This window comes from Sander lucioperca, chromosome 15, assembly GCF_008315115.2.
Source record: "Sander lucioperca isolate FBNREF2018 chromosome 15, SLUC_FBN_1.2, whole genome shotgun sequence".
In the NCBI taxonomy this organism is placed as follows: Eukaryota; Metazoa; Chordata; class Actinopteri; order Perciformes; family Percidae; genus Sander; species Sander lucioperca.
In genome coordinates this window covers 29,369,746-29,385,023 of record NC_050187.1, presented here as the reverse complement: position 1 = coordinate 29,385,023, position 15,278 = coordinate 29,369,746, and the positions used below count along the sequence as shown (strand labels likewise).

The window sequence follows — 15,278 nt, the reverse complement described above, 5'->3', positions numbered from 1 at the left end:
GCTTTTACTATTGTAGATGTCTTTACTTGATATTAACCAAAGAGACGCTGTGAGCAGGATTTGAACCTGCGCGGGGAAACCCCATTGGATTTCGAATCCAACGCCTTAACCACTCGGCCATCACAGCTACCTTTACCAAATGCATATCAATAATCCACCGAAAGTCCAAATAGATCTGAATTACCTTCGTCTGAACTTTACTTACTGACATGTAATTCTAAACCAGTACACCAGCCAGGAGCTTCTTAAGGTAGTTTTCTGGAAACACTTATCCCTTTTAGTGTCATACTGCAAATAATAGAGCTTCAGTTTTAGCTCTGTTGGGACAATTTTGCTGGATAGATGCAGCAAAACTGACAAACCATCACAAACTGACAGATAAAAGAACGACTGACCATACACCTTAATTTTTACACTTATAGGACCTGCAGGTCAAACAAAGCACACTTATATCTATTTATGATAAGTAACATACACTGGTGCGAGACAAAGAATATATGGTCAAAGAGACAAAACTAATAATTTTCCACTTTAAAGTTCCTAAGAGTTTTTAGGAGATTAGCATGAGAATATTGCCACCAAAATCATGCCTGCACTCCATAGATCATTTCCACCAGTGTCCCACTAGCTAACATAATGAACTTAATTAATGAAATTAAATATTGATGAATAGCAATACTACAAAAACACAATATATCTAAATTTGTTGGTCCACAGGTATTTGAGTCTCTGAAAAGATAGATATTTGGATTTTTGTTTATGGGCAAATCCTACTAACCAGCTGTTTTAAGGAATGATGTCTTGTCAACTCCACTACTCCAACAACTTCAGGCATGAGGCAGTTTAATTATGGGAGAACAGTACAATGTCAAAAATGTAGGTAAACACCTCTGCATATTTGTATGTCAGCAAAGAAAAATGTCAGATAGTTGAGTTGTTGTAACTGCTAGTACAACTGCATGAAAGGGCTGCAAAGAACCTTGTGGCCTTTGAAAGAGTGTAAAGTCCCTCATTACCTGAGCAGGAGCCTCCAACCAGTTACGACAGTAAACAGTAAAACACACTGAGAAATTCATGATTGCACAAAGTTGCTGAATGACAACGACAAAATACCACCATGTTTTTTTTTTCTCGATTGCCAAACGACAGTGGGCACAACTGGAGCCACATGTGGAAAACTCTAACCACAGTCTGCACAGCAGCAGATCATGTGGACCAAACTCTAGTTAGTTTTTCATTGCTTGAACACAGTTTTCAAAAGTCTACACACTTATCTCATGGCTTTAACCACAACCTTCACAACTCTGTGGCTTTAAAGCCCTTTGTTCAAATGCTAACACACGGCTGTCAAAATTGTTAACCACACATTCAAAACAGATTGGATTTCAGCCTGGTGCATAGAAAAACACTGCTGATTGCAATTTCAGATGAAAGCCTAAGCAGGTGTATTGTTTTAGACTTGTTAGTGAAAATATACTGTATATATATAGGAAAAGCTCAGAAAGACTTATTTTGGAAGGCCACAACTTTTCATCAACATCACATCGGATGTCCTCTCTTGCCATGCACCTGGGGAAAAACCTTCTGAAATGCCTTATCCATCCCTGGCAGTCCTCTGGACTTGTGTCCCCACATCCAGCACTCATAGTTTCCAATAGCAACAATTGGTCATGTTGGTGGTGATCATACACTTTCCACCTCCAGGCAGAGAAAAATCTCCTCTTTTGGGTTCAGGAAGGGGGACTATGGAGGCAGGTACAACACCATACGTCTACGATTTGCTGCAAACCCCTGTGACAGCTGCAGAGTGGTGAAAAGCCACAATATCGCAGACTATCACAAAAAACATAGGGGTTTCTTACTGGTTCCCCTTCTTCTGCTGGCACTAGCTCAGCGTAGAGCTGTTCTAGGAATGCTACAAGTCTTTCTTATATGTTGTATGGGCCAATGACTGGTGTGTTGAGAAGCAAACCATCATTGGCCCTTGCAGCACACATGGTGGCTTCAGTTGTGACCACTGTTGTTTAGCAATCGAATAAAAATCCCTGTAATACCTTAAAAACAGCAATGTCACAGTATGCTTGGAATGATAAGTATAGATTGTTGACTAGTGAAAGTTCTACAAATGACAGCAGTTGAACAGTTGAGACTGGTGAAGAGGGCTAGCTCTGTTCTGGTCTGCCCTCTGGATACCACAGAGGAGGTGGGGGAGGGGAGGATGTTAGCCAAGCTGGCATCAATCATCAGCAACACCTCTCACCCCCCCACACGAGACTGTGAGTTCCCTGAGCAGCAGCAGATTGTTGCACCCTCAGTGCAAGAAGGAGCGCTACCGCAGGTCCTTTATTCCAGCAGCAGTCAGACTCTTTAATACAACATTATAATGTAGCACTGCTAGCTGGTTCTGCTACATGAGCCACACTTGACAATAATCTGCCCATGCATATTTATATATTTATTACTCTGTCACCTCCTACTGTGCAATATCTCATTTCTATTTATCCACACCTTACTCATCTGTATATCTGTTTATATAAGGGTGTTTATAGTGTACATATTACTATTATAACTCTTATTCTATTTTTTTCTATTTCGTTTACTCTTACTTTTTGTATATTTTTCCTATGTCTATTTATTGTGTATTTGTGTTATTCTGATGTGTGTGAATTTTTCTTTTGAGCTGCTGTAACAAGGGAATTTCCCCAGTGTGGGATTATTAAAATCTATTTTATCTTATGCTATATCAAACATAATACCTCAATGTCCTATATATCATGACACACTGTTGAATCAATGTATTGTCCAAGCTTTATTGCTATTTTTTAAATCTGATAATACATAATAAATCACTTTATCTGCTTGCTGGTGATGAAATGATCATCCTTTGTGCACAAGTATCTGTATCGTCCTATAAAAGCACATTTTACCCCAGGTAAAGCACATAAAGAATTTTATTTATTGATGTAAATAGGTTTACTTCCATATGATTGTCTTTAAGAAAAGATTTCTTTGACCAACACATGATAATACATCACACGTATACAAAAGACCATTCAAAGAAGTGCTGGGTGAAGCAAAAAAACTAACTATAATACTGCACAGTTCTGAAACATAACTTAAAATATTACACTCCTTCAATACCACTTGATACAGATACATACATGCCCTTCATAGTAAGTCAATGCAGCTTTAACAAAACAGCAAAATAAGAATCACTTATATTGTAAACCAATGCTGCCGTAACACCACACAATGTCCTTTAAAAAAATCTCAATCAAAAACATTACATGCATGCTCACGTTAACATTTAACAATCAAATGAAAAGTACCGTTCAGTGGTTCCAACAAAAACAAACAGATGTAAATATACATACTGTGAAGGCACGTGTGGCTTTGGCAAATTAAACACGTGCGTTTCCCCTGATTTTTTATGCAGCGGTGGCAAAAGGTTGTGGCCATTTATAGTTTGGTTCCATGTCTTTCTATGTGTTGATGTTGTATTTAAGACATTTTGCTATTCTAAGTATTCTAGATGTTGTGGCAATCAAGTTGCTGTATTGCTTCGGTTTTTACATTTACATCAGCAGAGGTGATCCAATCCACCTGAACAAACATACATATATAATTTAAGGCACACAAGGCTAATTCCCTTAACTCTTTTAAGCAAGCCTGAAGATACAATCCTGAATAGAAAAAGGCACAAGGGAAAACACTGGAACAAAAAGAGACAAACAGCTTGTCAACACAAGCTGATTGGTTGCATTATAAGCCCTGCACTGTAACCCTGGGACTCCAATGTTGACAATAATATTGCAATAACATGATGATTTACATTTATCTAATGCTGTCTGTGCTGTGTAAACAGGCTGGGAAAGTCACACATGCTACATGCCAAATGCTGGTTTATTTGTCAAGTAAGAGTTTGTATTCTTTTATAAATGTGTAGCTGGTTGGTAAAATATATTATCTAGCAAGCAATGTAGGGAATCTATCAACCACTGTAAGCAAAGGATGAAAAGGTTAGTCAATGGAATAAAGTCAATGTGGATCAAGGTTCATGAAAATACTGTTGTTCATAAGTGATCTCTGTCTCACAGCAACCAGGTCAACAAAGCCCAGCAAAGGTGCTAAAGAGGGACAACCTTTATTTCTTTTAATCTGAACAGAGTGTGCCGGAGTATAAACAGGCTTTGGTCTTTCAATGCGGCCACTCTGCTGCTACAGAGGCACATAATGTAAACTCCACATTGTGAGTTTGTATTTTAACTTGGTCAACCATACTTCAGGTCCATTTTACATTTTGCAGTCCACAGATGAAACCACATGCCGCAGGTAAAAGCACAAAGAGCGCAACTGAGAGACAGAGAGAGAGAGGCAGGTAGGGGAACAGCGAAAGTAGTTCCAGGGGTTGTGTTTGCTGCCACCTCTTCTTCACCTGGGTATAGGAGGAAGAGGGGGAGCTCCTCTCTCCTTTTTACCAGGTCCTGGAAAGAAACAAAGACACAGAGGAGTTAATATTTTCCTTAGCGTCCCAGAGTAGATTCAATGTTCTTCCACCAGGTGGCACTGTGTCCCAGTCCACCGGGACTGTAGCTGTATTTACCTCGGACAGTACTATTACATTTGTTTGTCTGTATTAACTAATTTAAACCTGTATATCAATATTGTGTAATGGTCAAATTGTGTAACTTCAGCTGTAATGATTTTCATGTTTAAACAAAAATATTGTGATTTTTATGGCTAATTTTACTGGTTGAGAAAACTCAGTGACTGTTGTCAAGCTAAAATCCAGGCTCTTTTTCTTAGTTCCTGGCAAACAATTTGGAGATATGAGATACAAGTTTTGTGTGTGTGTGTGTGTGCGTGTGTATGTGTGTGTGTGTGTGTGTGTGTGTATGTGTGTGTGTGTGTGTGTGTGTGTGTGTGTGTGTGTGTGTGTGTGTGTGTGTGTGTGTGTGTGTGTGTGTGTGTGTGTGTCGGTCTGACCTCTGCCGTCAGTCTTGCCAATCATGCTGGGGTAGGTCTTCTGGAAGGGCACATAGGGCTCAGGTGGAGGAAGGTCCGACACTGGATGGAAAGTGAACCGACTCTCCCACTCATCTGTTAATTGAGAGAAATAATTTTTCTCTTTTGACACAATGCAAAGACAGATAAGCAACATAATGAGAGCTCAAAGGGTTATTCTAGAATGCAGTAACAGGAGTCAGCAGGTGCAGGGCAATTTGAAGAGAACTTAATACAAGAAAGAAAATTAAGTAAGAACCTAAAATTGTTCTTTTGGTGCCTATATCAGTTCCAAATTTATCAAAATGAGAAGTGTTACCTGATTTCAACCAAAATTTCAACTTGTATTACTACATTTACAGATTTCAGTCAGTAATTTAAAAGTTTGATACCCAGTACAACAAAGAGTGTTTGTGTCTAAAATGTGTTTAAAAGCACTGCAACGTCACAAAATATGGTGACTTCAGGAAATACGATTAAAACCTGTCAGATTTTTCTGGAGCAGGACTTTTGGGACCCATTGTCACTTCTTGTCCGTACTGCCTTCCAAATCAAACTCACTCCCTTGCTTCAATGGGATAAAAACAACACAAACGGGAGGTGACTGGGTTTCTCTGCCATAGCTGAACACATTGGAACTCATGTTGTAAAAACAACTCTGAGGCCAACGGATTTCTCTTCTAGAGACTGGGACAGAACAGTCTTTGAAAACGACATTCAATCCTTTACAAGGCATAGAGTTTATTATCTTCATACAAAGTTACCACCAGAAACATGTATTTATATATTAGACCCCTGTTTGGTTAAATTATAGGGTTTTTCTTTTCTTAAATGTACTTTATATGTACTTTTGCTGCATCCCGCTCCTCCTCCATGTCACTCTCATACAGTATTTACAAGGCATTTTTGCCCCACAAATGACATTGTGTACTCTTCATTCCCCCACAGATACTATAATATTTGACTCACCCTGTATCTGGTTGTGGTGAGAGTTTTGGAAGCCGTTACCCATGGGTGGTGGAGGAGGAGGGGCCCCTCCAATACCCGGCCTGTCTGGAGGGAGGGGAGGTCTACCGCCGGGTCCCCCACGTGGGGGCTCCGGGCCTGGCCGACCAATAGGAGAAGGAGCTGGTGACGACCTCACACTGCCCCCTCCCACACTACGACCTGAGGGAGGAGGTGGAGGAAGAGGCCCTTTGGAGATAGAAATAAAAATTGACATTAAAATTACCTTCCATCACAGATCCTGCATTCCCGTACAATATTTAGAGCGACTCCTGATGTGGATGGTAAACGTTTAAAAAAAACAAAATCTTTTTCACATGGTTTGTATGCCACGGTAACCCATAGTTCAATTAATCAATCAAGGCTGTTCACCTGTGCGTGTGGAGGACGGGTTCCTTCCAAGAGATGGCGGTCTCTCGTTTGGTGGAGGTGGGAGAGGTCCTGTCCGACCAGGTGGTGGAGCTGGGCCATTGCTGACAAGGAGAAACAGAACTTTGTACTATACAACATTTGTGGTAAAAAAAAAAAAGAAGAATATCACTACAGAAAGAGCCACTCATTTCACTGTTGCTTCTAAAATGTCATTACAGCTTTGAAGAACAAACTGCTATATTTGAAATCAAATATACAGAATGAAATCTGAGGTGGGACACACCTCACCTGCCTCAACTCCACAATGGGCAGCTCCCCCCAAAAAGTAACTTTATTTTACCTGTGTCCAAACAACTTAAGTTTTTTTAAAAAGGGCACTGTTCTTTTTTTTAGAGAAGCTACAAGAAGAAGTTTGCATAATGTGTGAACTGCAGCAACACACAAGAGCTACTGAATGATCTATGCAAACGTTGACACAGCCGCCAAAGTAGTTGGCTATCAAGAACATGCAGCATCCGATGCCTGATAGCAAATGCTGTGTACACGCCTGGGTTTAATGCAACTCATCCATTAACAGCAGAAACGAATAAAACTTTACCCGTACCTGTTGAGTGATAGGTTCCTTTGGGGCAGACGAGGGGTGCTGTGGTCGTCCCCTCCAGCTGGGGAGGGCGGGAGAGGAGGGGGGCCCGGTCGGCCTGGCGGGAGCGGAGGCGCACCCCCACCCACTGAGGAACGAGGGGCAGGGGAGGAAGAGACAGAGGAGGAAGGCTTGGAGTTGACAGAGGGAGGAGGAGGGGGCACATCGCGGGGCATAGATGGCCGACGACTCCCCAGAGGAGCTGGTGGTGGGGGGGGTCGGTCGTCAGGAAGTGGAGGCCTCCCTCCAGGAGTGGGCGGTAAGGAGGGTCGGCTGCTGTTTGGGGGTGGAGGAGCAGGTGCAGAGAATCCTGCTCTTGGCCCAGTTGCGGAGCCTCCTGGTGGGGGAGGGAGAGGTCCATGCCTCCCTGGTGAAACACTAGGAGGTGGAGGTCCGGAAGCTGGGCTGGGCCTGGGTCCTCCAGGAAGTGACGGTGGAGGTGGGCCCCCACGAGACTGGAAGCCCTGGCTTGGTCGAGGTGTGTTGGGTACAGGAGGAGGGGGGCCTCCTGGAGTGTCTTGTCTGGAGAAACTTGGCCGGCCCTTGGGAAGATCAGGGACATTGCTACGGACAGCAGCAGGGGCCCCTGGGAGTTTAGGGGGGCCGGCGGAGCCTCCACCACCACCGAAGGGGGTGGGGCCACAAGAGCGGACTCCTGGTGGGAGCACGGGACCTCGGCTGGGTCCTGAGTCTGGAGGAGAGAAAAGTTACAAAAATTACAAAAAATTATATTTTAAAGATGTTACTATCTGTGGTGCTTTCTGTGTTGTTCATCATCATCATTATTAACCACCCATCCATTAGCTATACCCACTTATCATTGAGGGTCACAAAGGGGGGATGGAGCCATTAACAGCTGACATTGGGCGAGAGGCGGGGTACACCCTGGACAGGTCGCCAGTCAATCACAGGGTTGACACACAGAGACAGACAACCATTCAAACCTATGGGCAACTTAAAGTCACCAATTAACCTAACAACCAATCTTTGGACTGTGGAAGGAAACTGGAGCACCTGGTGGAAACCCACGCAGGCACGAGGAGAAAATGCAAACAACATTTTAAAAGAATTGTTCTTTACCATTTTTACCACTGTTTGCAGATCTCAGTTTTGGCATCCCTCCTGCAAACAGACCTCCTAAACCAGCAGGAGCCCCGCAACCTCCTCCTCCACCTCCTCCACCTCCTCCACCGCCGCCTCCCCCGCCTCCACCACCTCCACCGCCTCCTCCTTTGGGTTCTAAGGGGATGAACAAAAATGTTGAATGAACTGTTCATTTACAGGATACATTTTCTACATTTAATATATCCTGTCTTGCTGCACATTTGGATAAAGATGTGATTTGAGTATCCTGGCCAGTTGGGGTGCATTAATCATTGCTAGTCCTTTAACCATCCCTCCATGAGTTTTTTTTTCCCAGTAAACTATTATTATTTGCCTTAGGACAGTTTCATATTGTCTGTGTCTGGAGTTGTACTGGTTCATAGTGACTTATTGTTTTATTTCCTTGCTGTTGTTTTAATCTTAGCCATATGACTAAGTATGTGTGACCAACCTGGCTGCAAACTTAACTTTCCTTTCTTGGGACAGTAAAGATAGCAGTAATGAGTGTTGTTAAAGAGGTCTTGACTTACTGTCCAGTAAAGGTCCACTGCGGTCATTGGTAACAGCTTTTTTTAGTCTGGCGCCTTTAGAGATGTCAGACAACAGAGCATTCCTTCCAAGCTGCTCTGAACGTTTTAGATTTGGCTTCTCTGTGTTGGCCTGAAACACAAACACGCGTAGACAGTCACTATGACAGCGTAGAGCTGCAGAAAACACCCAGGAATAGGGAAAACATATCATCACTTTGTGTGTTAAATCAATTTAAACTCTAATAGGGTTAGGGATGACAGAGTGTGTAGGTAAAACTGTGAATGAAAGAGAACAGGAAGAGAGCGGAGAACACTTACAGTGCTCATATTATACTCACTTTCAGGTTCATAATTGTATTTAGATGTTATATCAGAATAAGTTTACATGGTTTAATTATCGAAAAACACCATATTTTTGTTGTACTGCACATTGCTGCAGCTCCTCTTTTCACCCTGTGTGTTGAGCTCTCTGTTTTAGCTACAGAGTGAGGCATCACACTTCTGTTCCATCTTTGTTGGGAGTCGCACATGCGCAGTAGCTAGGTAAGGACTACTAGCCAGTCAGAAGCAGAGTATGAGGGCGTGCCACGCTAGCAGCTAGGCGAGCATTATAACGGGTGTTATAAAGTGACGCACGTTTGTCTCTGAAGTAAAGGCTGGACTACAATAGAGCTGTTTGGAGCAGTTTGTGAACAGTGTTTTCTGTTGGAGATGGTAAGTCCCTTTGGGGTGGACTTTGGGCTTTTTCACTTTGTAAACCTATTACGTGCACAAAAAAGATATATGACACAATAAAGGAAAGGGAAAAAGCCAAAAAGCATAATAAGAGCACTTTAAGATCACACAGTCAAAACAGGTAAAGACATGTTATAAGATGATTTATCCACAAGGTGTCTCTGCTGAGCAGGGTCAAGAGGACAGCATCTGTCTGGGAGCGGAAAGACAGACAGCTAGGATGACTTACAACAGCAAAGGTGGGAGGAGGTGGAGGCCCTGGGGGTGGTGGGGGAGGAGGGCCTGGCATCTTCCTCTCTCCAGTTTACTCTATCTGCACTGGACGCCGCACCCTGGAGGAAAGATCACACACACATACACACACACTTAATAAAATAGAGCAATAGAAATTAAAAACTGGTATTGGGAGATGTTTTGGCAGATGCAGTGCTGACTGGGGTCCTTGTTGAGACAGTTACAGGGTGTCCCCACAGTACAGACAGACAACAAAAATATTCTCAGATGGACATTTGTCATGCAAAACCTGCAGTGGTTCTCATGCTGTGTAGTGTGCACATTGATTGACACATTTTGTTCACAGGAAGCAGTGGTCATAATTGTTCATTTCACTTCCTTAAATACACGTTGGCTGTTTAAAAAACAAAACCACCACAAAGCAGCCCGACCAGACTCTGTCTCTCCCTCCACCCTGAAGCTCTGCACTGATCAGTTGTCTCTGGTGTTCACAGACATCTTTAAACCTCACTGTAGACAGTCCACGTACCAGCCTGCTTCAAGTCCTCCACCATCATCCCGGTCCCAAGGAAAACAAGGATCACAGGACTGAATGACCCGTCGCCCTGACCTCTGTGGTTATGAAGTCTTTTGAGTGCCTTGTTTTGTCACACCTCCAAACCCTCACCGACCCACTCCTGGACCCCCTGAAATTCACCTACAAATCCAACAGGTCTGTAGACGACGTAGTCAACATGGCCCGTTTGTGGACTTCAGCTCTGCCTTCAACACCATCCTCCCGACCCTGCTACAGGACAAGCTCTCCCAGCTGCACGTGCCTGACTCCACCTGCAGGTGGATCACACACTTCCTGTCTGACAGGAAGCAGTGTGTGAAGCTGGGGAAACACGTCTCTGACTCTCTGACCATAAGCACCGGTTCCCCTCAAGGTTGCGCCCTTTCCCCTCTGCTCTTCTCCCTGTACACCAACAGCTGTCCCTCCAGTCACCAGTCCGTCAAGCTCCTGAAGTTCGTGGACGACACCACCCTCCATTGGACTCATCTCTGGTGGGGATGAGTCCGGCCTACAGGTGGGAGATTGACCACATGGTGACCTGGTGCAGTCAGAACAACCTGGAGCTAAACGCTCTAAAGTCAGTGGAGATGGTTGTGGACGCAGCCCCACGTGCCCTCATCACCCTGGGTGACTCCTCAGTCAACACTGTGGACAGTCAACACTGTGAGTCATTCTGCTTCTGGGGTTCCATCATCTCCCAGGACCTTTTTCATTTCATTTATTTTATTTATAAAAGGACAACGCACATTGAGAGGATGAACTTCCTGCGGCAGCTGAAGAAGTGCAACCTGCCAATGACTAGGTGCACTTCTACACTGCAATCATTGAGTCCATTCTCACCTGTACCATCACTATCTGGTACACTGCTGCCACGCCAAGGACAAGGGCAGACTGCAGCGTATCATCTCCTCTGCTAAGAAGGTGATTGGCTGCAATCCCCCGTTTCTCCAGGACCCTGAGGCGGGTTGGAAGGATTGTAGCCGATTCCCTCTCACCCCAAACACAAACAGTTTGAACCCCTCCCCTCTGGCAGGAGGTTGAGGTCCAACAGGACTAAAACCTTATGCCACAAAAACAGTTTCTTCCCCTCTGCAGTCAGCCTCATTAACAAGGCCCCGGACCTCCACTGACATGGACTCTTAATCCTACATCCTGGACTATATACACCTGGCCTCTGCACATTCTATATATCCTGAACTTTTGCACATCCCGCACTAATCCATACAGCCTATTTTTTCTTAATGTTAAACAGTTATACAGTACATATTTGTTTCTGTATTTATTGTTAGTTTATTTCACGTGCATGTTTAATATGTTTATGTATGCACCAACAACCAAGGCAAATTTCTTGTAAGTGTAACTTACTTGACAATACATATTTTTCTGATTCTGATTCATTTGAGAACTGTTTTGCTGAATACAGATGATCACACTGAGCTATGGTGGTTGATCATCACACCTCCGCTATGCAACAAATCAGGACTTTCTAGCTCCTGTAACAGCCTAGACACATCTTTAGGGTTCAAAACAACCCTTCAGAAAATGTATAGGGGAGTGTCAGAGATGGTATGCCTCTTTCCCACTGTTGAGATTGTGGCTTGTTTTTATGCTTCATAAATTGTTTATTTGTATAAATATAATAAAACAGCAGTCGTTGATACAACAGGCAAAGCATTCTACCAATTTGATCATTATTCATGGAGAAATTTCAGGGATTAAAATAAAAATTGCAGCTTCTTACAATATTACAGGGTGTGTTCACAACACTGGAGGGACTAATAGTACAGATACAGTATAGTCAGAGCATAAACAAACGATTTGTGCAGAGCAGGAAAGATGCTGAGTTGACTTTTTTGTGTTAATGCCCTTGGGAATTGGTGCTTTTCTGATAATTGTTAATAAGAATTAGTATTGTTAAAGGTGCCCTGCCACACGTATTTCATTACTTTGTGGTAATGTCTGAAGTTCTACCATGGACTCTGTAACATGTTTTATGGAAAAAATGCCTTGGTTACCTTTAGGGGTGTGTAAAAAAAATCGATTCACATTCGTATTGCGATTCAAGCTCTACCGATTCAAAATCAATTAATAGAATTCCAAAAATCGATTCATATTTATTTTTATTTTTTTTTAAATTGTATGTCTACTGCAATCACATGGGAAAAGTAACTACATTTACATACTGTGAATTGTTTTTTTTAAATCGAGAATCGTCTTTAAATCGAAAATCGATTTTGAATCGAATCTTGAGCCTAAAAATCAATATCGAATCGTGACATTTTCTGAATCGTGCACCACTTGTTTCAAGCCATTCTAGCATGGTATAGAAAGCCTAGAAGACTCAGCTTGGTTTGTGCCAGTTCTCATTAATATTCTTCCCCAACTGCAGGGTCTGGTACACAGACCAATACACAAGAATTCAGAGTACATATTTAGGTAGTTTTCTGTCAACCCCCAAAGGGTTTAGATCGAAAAGCATCAAAGAAACACACACACACACACACACACACACACAAACACACACACACACACACACACACACACGGTGGAATAGTGACTACTGTAACTGGCATAGACACATATAGTATATTATATCAACGATGCCATGCTTATTGTTAAAGCCAAATTCATTGACACTGTTCACAGATATTTGTAAAGATAAACCTAACATGGAAAGATAAACCTAACCTGTTAATCTGAATTATTTCACCTGCAGGCCAATAGTTTCAGTTCTATAGCATTCACTGAACATGTTTTATCTTTGGGGACAAGAACTAACTGCACTAAGACCACAGAGGTTAGTTCAGGTAAAATGCCATGAAACGTATATGAAGCATATTAAAAACGCACACGCGCACGCGCACGCACACACACACACACACACACACACACACACACACACACACACACACACACACACACACACACACACACACACACACACACACACACACACACACAATCCTTTAGGGGCCTCTTACTTCCTGTATGCTGCTGACAAACAGGAAGTCGCCACGCAGCTCCAACACCGCAGTCATCCGGCTGCCAGGATGATAATACCTCTACATCTGAGCTGCGCATCATTTTCACTTTCTATCTCTCAACCGTGCAGCACCCCCCCGGTTCTCCTTCACACTGGATTTGTTTATCGCCTTTTTCTTCCTTCCTCCTTGTGCTCGCTCTCCTCATCTGTTTAGTGAATACATTTTGTAATTTTGTGTACACCGTCTTGACGTTCATCCTTGCATCCCCTATCAGCCGTCTTTTCTCAGTCTCTGCCAGTTTCACCTGGTGACCTTTCATTGTCATCTAATCTCAACTGTTCCTGCAACAACAAACTGATGTTAAGATTTTAATCTCTCTTTCTTCAGTAGTTTCTAGTTTCCACTGGTTACAACATGCTGTATTCACCTCTACTGCTATACTCCAAAGTGTAGGCTTTGTGTATCAAAACATTAAACATTAGCATTTTATCATTTTTATTGCCAGCATGTTCTCATGCTAGTGATAGCATTTAGTTCAAGGTACTGCTGTGCACACAGAGCCGCGAGCATGGCTTTAAGTAGTAGTCTCAAAAGGCGTCAATATAATTCATATATAATATTTTTAGCTGAAATTGTGTATAGTATATATAAATGTGAACTTATGTAGATATCGCATGATGCTGCTGACTCTGTGATGCTGTTAAGTTAAACAACCTTATCTCCATTACACCAGCAGTGTCCTACACAGACTAATATGCATTTTTTGTATAGCAATATCGAAACACTTTAACCTAACCCTAATACAGAATGTCCCACATACTAATAATTCATGGGCCAGTTAAGGTCTTATTACAGTAAAGACAAGCTGTCTACATTCATCGTTAATATGACCGTCAATCATTTCCCAATATGAACCATGATGGAAAAAAGCCACAAAAAATAAGCTTGAACACTGAGTGAGAGCCAATAAACAGGACAAGATGCACACAATGCCTCAGTGTTAGAGCTAAGACATGCTATTTTTCAGGGGTTAGAGTTAGGCTATGGACGTGGGATGTCTGTGTGTGCCAACACTAAAGTAGAATACATAAGAAGCTGAAGAACATGGAAAATAAGTCTGTGATTCCTACGTTACAGATTTGTAAAGGTGACATTTCAATTGACAGATCAGTGGGGATTGAAACAGCAAGACTGAAGATTAAAGTCTGGCTTCACTCATTTACAAAAATCATGTACAAAATAATGTGCCTAAAGTAATTTAATAATACACAGGCCCTGTAATTAAAACCCTCAGTTTTGAAATATTATAATTCAATTAGAAACATAAGCATACTCTACAGGATATAATATGAGAAGCCGCCAAGGCCAGAAATGAATACTTCACTTGCACATTCATATACTGGTACTAAACACTTGCACATATACATACATATATACTTCACTTGCACATACATATATACTGGTACTAAACACATGCACATACATATATACTGGTACTAAACACTTGCACATACATATATACTTCACTTGCACACACACATATATATATATACATATATATACATATATATATATATATATATATATATATACATATATATATATATATATATATATATACATATATATATATATATATACATATATATATATATATATATATATATATACATATATATATATATATATACATATATATATATATATACATATATATATACATATATACACATATATATATATATATATATATATATATATATATATATATATATATATATATATATATATATATATATATATATATATATACACACACACACACACACACTGGTACTAACCACATGCACATACATATATACTGGTACTAAACAATTGCACAGTGTTGAGCAAGTTACTTTTAAAAAGTAATTAGTTACAGTTACTAGTTACTTCTTCCAAAAAGTAACTAAATTAGTTATTCAGTTACAAATTATGAAAGTAACTAGTTAAAACTATTGCGTTACTTTCAAGTACATTTTTAAATGCTCAAATATGACCCCACCTCTACCTACCCCTCTTTAATGGAACTTAAAATACATGTGCATGTTCAATTATTTATGATAAATCTGAAT

The 15,278-nt window shown here is 41.5% G+C and overlaps 1 protein-coding gene and 1 non-coding gene across 6 annotated transcripts in view; both read right to left on the bottom strand.

Annotated features, from left to right (window-relative positions):
• Positions 1-45: 45 nt before the first annotated feature.
• trnas-cga lies at positions 46-127 on the bottom strand. Its single transcript has one exon. It is a non-coding gene; the product is annotated as a tRNA-Ser (tRNA).
• A 4,140-nt stretch (positions 128-4,267) lies between these two features.
• Positions 4,268-15,278, bottom strand: part of wipf1b (WAS/WASL interacting protein family, member 1b) — a 29,680-nt gene continuing 18,669 nt past the window's right edge. For all 5 annotated transcript variants that reach the window (XM_031315922.2, XM_031315924.2, XM_031315923.2 and 2 more), the window contains 8 exons: positions 9,620-9,722; positions 8,656-8,785; positions 8,102-8,260; positions 6,986-7,712; positions 6,382-6,482; positions 5,974-6,198; positions 4,987-5,100; positions 4,268-4,484 (listed from right to left, as the gene is read on the bottom strand). In XM_031315922.2, coding sequence (XP_031171782.1) covers positions 4,432-4,484; positions 4,987-5,100; positions 5,974-6,198; positions 6,382-6,482; positions 6,986-7,712; positions 8,102-8,260; positions 8,656-8,785; positions 9,620-9,679 — 1,569 coding nt within the window. In that variant the 5' untranslated portion in view covers positions 9,680-9,722 and the 3' untranslated portion in view covers positions 4,268-4,431. The remainder of the gene's footprint in view (positions 4,485-4,986; positions 5,101-5,973; positions 6,199-6,381; positions 6,483-6,985; positions 7,713-8,101; positions 8,261-8,655; positions 8,786-9,619; positions 9,723-15,278) is intronic.